Source organism: Austrofundulus limnaeus, unplaced genomic scaffold, assembly GCF_001266775.1.
Source record: "Austrofundulus limnaeus strain Quisiro unplaced genomic scaffold, Austrofundulus_limnaeus-1.0 Scaffold428, whole genome shotgun sequence".
NCBI classification, from domain to species: domain Eukaryota; kingdom Metazoa; phylum Chordata; class Actinopteri; order Cyprinodontiformes; family Rivulidae; genus Austrofundulus; species Austrofundulus limnaeus.
The window spans coordinates 32,514-38,886 of NW_013952830.1; the positions used below are offsets into that span (position 1 = coordinate 32,514).

The window sequence follows — 6,373 nt, forward strand, 5'->3', positions numbered from 1 at the left end:
GCTATACAAGTACAGTCCATTTACCATTTATCATTTAATCACACTGACTGGTTCTTACTCCCACTGACTGGTTCTTACTCACATTGACTGGTTCTTACTCACACTGACCGATTCTTACTCACACTGACGGGTTCTTACTCAAACTGACGGGTTCTTACTCAAGCTGGCAGTATACTGCATCAGAAATGCAGAAATTATGCTGAACTGTTTCATGACGAAATTTGCGTCATTTGGTTTACATTGTTGACATTTTCGACACTTCTTGTCGTGACCCGTAGGTCGAACTTTTTTACCCCTTTCCACATAAGAACACAAGAACTTTATTGTATGATTGGTCAGAAGTTCATGGGAGTGTTTGTGCTGAAAGCGCTCAGACGCTGCATTTTGCTTCAACCATTCGCTTACAAAAAGCGACTCGCTTCCAGAGCCGACTGTTGTGCCAGGAAGCAGCGATTTATAAAGATAGTCTAACGCAGTGGTTCTCAATCCTGGTCCTCAAGGACCCCTACCCTGCATGTTTTAGTTGTTTCCCTGCTTTGGCACACTTGAGTGTGAGTCAATGAGTGATTGGCAGGCTTCTGCCGAACTTACGACTTACTGCAGAGCAGGGAAACAACTAAAACATGCTGGATAGGGGTCCTTGAGGACCAGGATTGAGAACCATAAAAAGGGAATAAAAAAGATGGTTTTCACCGTGGAATCTGGATGATAGAAACTTTATAACTTAATCCAGAACCAGTTTGTGGATAAACTTCGAGTGGTCTCCAGTTTGTGGTCTTCAGCAGGACGAAATCCCATGCAGTGACGTATGCTGCAGCATGAGGGGTTTCTCAGGAACTCGGGGCGGGGTGTCTCATGAGCTATGAAAAGTGTGTGCGAAAACGAACGCTGAACAGCCACGTGACGGCAAGTTGTCCAGTCGGCTGCCGAGTGACTATACTGCCTGCTTCACACTGAAAGGTTCTTTCTCACACTATGTTCTTCTTTACACTGAGTGGGTACTTAGTCACACTGACCGGTTCTTACTCACACTGACTTGTTTTTACCAGYCGGTTCGGAAGTTATCATTCCATTAAATAAACATTATTAGCTGTGATCAGTCCCATAGAATGGCTTCAGACTGTCCTGACAGTGCCACCTCGTGGGTTACCAGTGCCATATACATTGGAACGCAACAATCTGCTACCACCGGAGTCTGGCCTACTTTATCGTAGCCCATGTCATTTTCTCTAAAATTAACCTTAGTGGTTTTATGTCTCATATTAACCAGATTGCATAAAAAAAACCTTAGTGGCTTTATGCCTCATGCCTCACCAGCTGACAGTCTGAAGCCATTCTATGGGACTGAAAACGACCAATAATGTCCATTTAATGGATGAAAACATCCAAAGTGGGTGTTTTTTCTCACACTGACATGTTCTTACTCATACTGACCGATTCTTACTCACACTGATGGGTACTTACTGTCATTGATAATCATATTCTGTATTAGAAAGTTCATCTCATGAGAGTTTGCTTTTTATGGTGATACCTGAAGAAGTGAGGAGTCAGAAGAAACTTGAAAAATAGTTTTATTTCTAAATAATGTCAAGGACTCCTCCAGAGGACCTACTCAACTTTTTTTTTACATTTTTGTCAACAAGTTAGCATATTCTTTATTAACTTTGAAGTTGTTTGTATTTTTGTATATATTGTCCATATGGTTGTTGTGTTTTCCAGGTTGTGCTACAACAGTTTTGGTGACGAGTGCCAGCACAGGAGAGATGATGCTGCAGCTGCTGGTTGGATCAGTAAGACATGTTTTGTCCTTCACAAACTTCTAACCCCACCACCATGCAGTCTAATTAAATAAAAGGCTTAGAATTTTTAATGGCTGAGTTTTAGACTAATTTTTTTCTGATACATGAAGTCCTAGCTTTTTTATTCTAACTTTAAGAAAAAAATTAGTGTTCTCTTAAGGTTGTGCTCAGAGTAAGTTTTTGAATCACTCTCAGCAACTACCAGATCAAGTTTATTTTTACATCTGTCAAATGAACTGAAGTGAAAGACATTTGTTTTCCAAAGGCACTTAGCAGTAATGGGAAGCTTGGGCGACTTCAAATGTTAATCAGTTTCTAGAGTTTGCTAAACAGCATATGGAAGATGTCATAGTAGAGCTTTTTTCAACATAGAAAATTTTGCCTGAGGATGGCCTGCTCCAGGTAGATTTACACATTGTCACATATTCCTTCTGTCTTGATTCTGGATTTAACAGAACTCATGGGATGTTGAACCTTAAAATTGTTTTATATCCTTGTACTTCTCAGTAATCTTTTCTCTGAGTTTAATTAAAACAGTCACTTTATAGATGGTTAATAATTATGCACTTGTTTATTTTACATTGCCTCTTTTTATTTAATTGGTATTATTTTGGGTGGCATGGTGAAGCAGTGGATAAGCTGGTATTAGCRTTGGAGTGTATCCAAGTGCTTTGGTTTCCTCCCACAGAACAAAACATTCATGTTAGTTTCACTGAAAACTTTAACTGTCCCTCAGTGTGGGTGAGAGGGTGAATGGTTACTTATATCTGTCCCTGTGATGGACTGAAGACCTGCCCAGGGGCCTCATTTATCAAAGAGTTTGCAGTTTTCACACTAATAGTCTGCGTATGGATGAATATGGAAAATTGTACACGCACAAAAATATAAAACAGATTACTGTGAAGCAGACARCTTTAATTACCACCTGAAATATCGGTATATGATATTATAAATTATAATTCCATGTAGAGAAGCCTAATTTAATACACTGTCAAAACCTGTAAATAGCCGCAACTTGATAGTTCTGGCTTCTCTCATAAATTGGCTAAACAGAAAAAAACACAGCCATCGACCAATAGACAAGGGCAAACACAGCTGCTAATTCAGGAGGTAGCTAAAGCTGTCTGCTTCACAGTTATGTGAATTATGTAGGCATATCATCTCAGGTGCTAACACCTGCATATCAATACTTCCACACTTTAACACAACGTTGGTTTGGATACATTGTGACGTGTGCGTGGAACCTGGCTATGCAGCTTTTTAATGCATTCACACCATTAATACATGAGGCCCCAGGTGAACCCTGTCTTTCACAGTGACTGCTGGAGATAGATTTTTATTATTATTTATCAAAAAGTCTAATATACATTGACCATGTTTGTTTGCTTGCTTGCTTGCTTGCTTTACAGCAATTAAAACATTAAAAATTCAAGAAGGAGAATACTTTTCAAAGGAACCGTATATTTTTGGGTCAAGACAGATTTTAGATTTAAAGTAATTAAAGTTAAAGCTGTTTGTTGCTTCCTGCAGGTGATCCACAGTCAGGGCAGTTACTCCTTCCTGCTGTGTTCTACAGTGACCTCCTGTATTGGCTTCTGCCTGTTCCTGCTGTTCCTTTACATCCATTGGATCCACAGAAACCATCCAAAAGGTGACATCACCCACAAACACACCACACTGCACCACACACACTACACTGCACCACGCTGGAGCTGTTTGCTTCAGAATGAGTCATTGTTACAGTATGTGTCTGCTAGTCAGGACCAAGATTAGGTTTTATATGATGTTAAATGTTTGATTTGGCCCATCCTCACTCACACCCATGTCTCTGCTGTCTCCTCTGTTCAGCTCCTTCCACCACTTCTTTGACTGTCTGCACAAGTTTTATTTGACACTTTTATCTTTTTTGTTGAAAAGCTGTTGTGATGACTGTATTTACTAACAGCCTGCTGTTCCTTTTTGTGGTGGGGATGGTGACAAGAAAAATACACAGTCTTGTACTCGTCATGTAATGTACATAGTTAATAACGTATCTAATGCCTCTGGCAGCTAGTTGGTTTGTGTTAAAATAAACATTTCGGTTAAATTGTAGCTGGGGTTTTTTTTTTCAAATTGTGTTTTTTGTGAATTTGGTCTAATATTTCATTTCAAGTGGCATTAAAGAGGTCTTAAAATGTCTTAAATTTAATTTGCCTTAAGCTGTAGCTACCCTCTGAGTCAGTAAGACATGTCATGAATTCCAAATCAGGCTTTTTTTTTACTTCGCCACAGTCTAGACTCATTCTTAGGCTGATGAACGGAGTGAGGTCGATGGGTGCCTGGTTTAGTTTAGTTGATGTAATGGATTTATGATTTTTATGTAGGGCTGGATCATGACATGGCTGAAAAGCCTATCACAATATAAGGGTTTCATAGTGGTCGTATTGATAATTATTGATTAGATTTAGATAACATCAGTCATACTCTTGTCAAACTTTTCCTCTTTTATCCACAATTTCCTCTGGAGCTGTTGCATCATTTTCTCCTTTCACTCCACTCTGTTTTTTTATTATTATTATTTTTTTTTAAAGCAGTTCTGAGGCGAAACATGAAACTGCTACTGCACGTTACTCAGGGGTGGTTCTAGGGGYGGGGCCACGGGGGCATTGGCCCCAGCTGAAATCTGATTGGCCCCCTGAAGTGCCCTTGTCCTGTCACTCATCTGTCCTTTACCTGGGAGTGATGATGGGGGATGCAGTTCCATGTTCAACCACTAGTTGCACTATGAGTCAAATAGTAAAGTCCAGAATGAATCAAGCTTACAGAATTCTTCTTCTCTTCTTAAGAAAATTCAAACAATCCTGCAGAAAAGAAAAACTCTTTCAACTGACAAATGATGGCCTGGATTTTCTCACGTGTTGTGTGTTTGAAAATATTTTATCTATGTACAGTAAAATGTATGAAAAACTGGTAAGGAGAATTTACTGTACAAGCTTTTTTTGCACCACTTTACAATAAGGCTCCCCTTATAGATGCTTATAAAGAGTTTATAGATAGGTTATTAATTCATCTGTATATCTGTCACTTTATAAATCATTGCTAAATGTTTATTATGCAATAATTAAGGACGAGAAAAAGACAAATCTGTGTATTAAACATTTCAGACTAGTTTACCCTGTAAGCACAATTTTGATTAGGAAACACATATTTTAACATATAATATTGTACTGTATGTTATGGAAATATTTATTTAACAAAGACAGAAATACTTGGTCCAAGAATGAAGGTACTCCATGGAATGATCAGCTGAGTTTTATTTGCAACAACAGGAACACAGAGAACAACATATCAGACTTTACCCCTACTCCCTGCTCCTGCTTCCCTTTGAGACAGTTGAGGCCTCATATATACTGTTTAACAAACACTATTATGTCGTCTTAATAAAGCAAGATTTCATCCTAAGGAAATGCTGGGTCGAGGGAAAACATAAAGATAAACACAAGTGATATCTAAGAATGATTGTTGTTAGCAAATCTTGTTCTGGCTATAATCACTGATGAACAGGGTGTCATGACAAACTGAGTCATTAAAGTATTCAATTCAGTTCAGTTCAATTCAAAAATACTTTATTGATCCCAGAGGGAAATTAGGTGTTGTTGTAACTAATTTAACTAAAAACTTATTGCAGATGCTGATTCCTGTGGGCAGGAAAGATCTTCTGTAGCAGTCTGTATTACAGCGAAGTTGAAGAAGCCTCCGACTGAAGACACTTTGTCTTTCTATGACAGTCTGATGAAGAGGATGGTCAGGGTTGTCCACAATGTTCTTGATTTTATGTAAAATCCTTCTTTGCACCATCATCTCCAGAGATTCCACAGTCGAACAGAACCAGCCTTCTTTATCAGGTTGTTTAGCCTTTTTAGGTCCCTGGCTCTGATGCTGCTGCCCCAACAGATGATGACAGAAGAGATGACACTGTCAACAATAGACTTGTAGAAGATCTGCAGCATCTTGCTGCAGACATTGAAGGATCTTAGCTTCCTTAAGAAGTACAGTCTGCTCTGTCCTTTCTTGTAGACTGCTTCACTGTTGAGTCTCCAGTCCAGTCTGTTGTCCAGATGAACACCGAGGTATTTATATTCCTCAACCACCTCCACTTCTTCTCCCATGATGGAAAAAGGGTTTGATCTAATACTATTAGTCCTGAAATCTACAATCATCTCCTTTGTTTTGTTGACATTCAAGATGAGATGATTGTTCCCACATCATGCCACAAAGCGGTCCACCAGCTCTCTGTACTCAGCTTCCTGTCCATCTCTGATACWBHYAACAACTGCAGAGTCATCTGAGTATTTCTGTAGATGACAGCAGTCTGACTTGTGCTGGAAGTCTGAAGTGTAMAGTGTGAACAGGAATGGTGAGAGTACAGTTCCCTGTGGTGCTCCTGTGCTGCTGATCACATGGTTAGACACACAGTCCTTCAGTCTCACAAACTGTGGTCTGTTTGTCAGGTAGTTTTTGATCCAGGTGATTGTTGAGGCCTCCACCGGAGTCTTCTGGAGTTTCAGACAAAGCAACTCAGGCTGAATTGTGTT

At 39.4% G+C, this 6,373-nt stretch overlaps 1 protein-coding gene across 1 annotated transcript in view; it reads left to right on the forward strand.

The window, feature by feature from the left end:
• The window catches only part of LOC106529223 (major facilitator superfamily domain-containing protein 4-A), a gene marked incomplete at its 5' end in the record, with an annotated part of 39,159 nt that overhangs the window by 29,337 nt on the left and 3,449 nt on the right, over window positions 1-6,373 (forward strand). Inside the window, 2 exon segments of the mRNA XM_014024579.1 lie at window positions 1,720-1,790; window positions 3,330-3,450. Of these exon segments, the coding sequence (XP_013880033.1) occupies window positions 1,720-1,790; window positions 3,330-3,450 (192 nt within the window).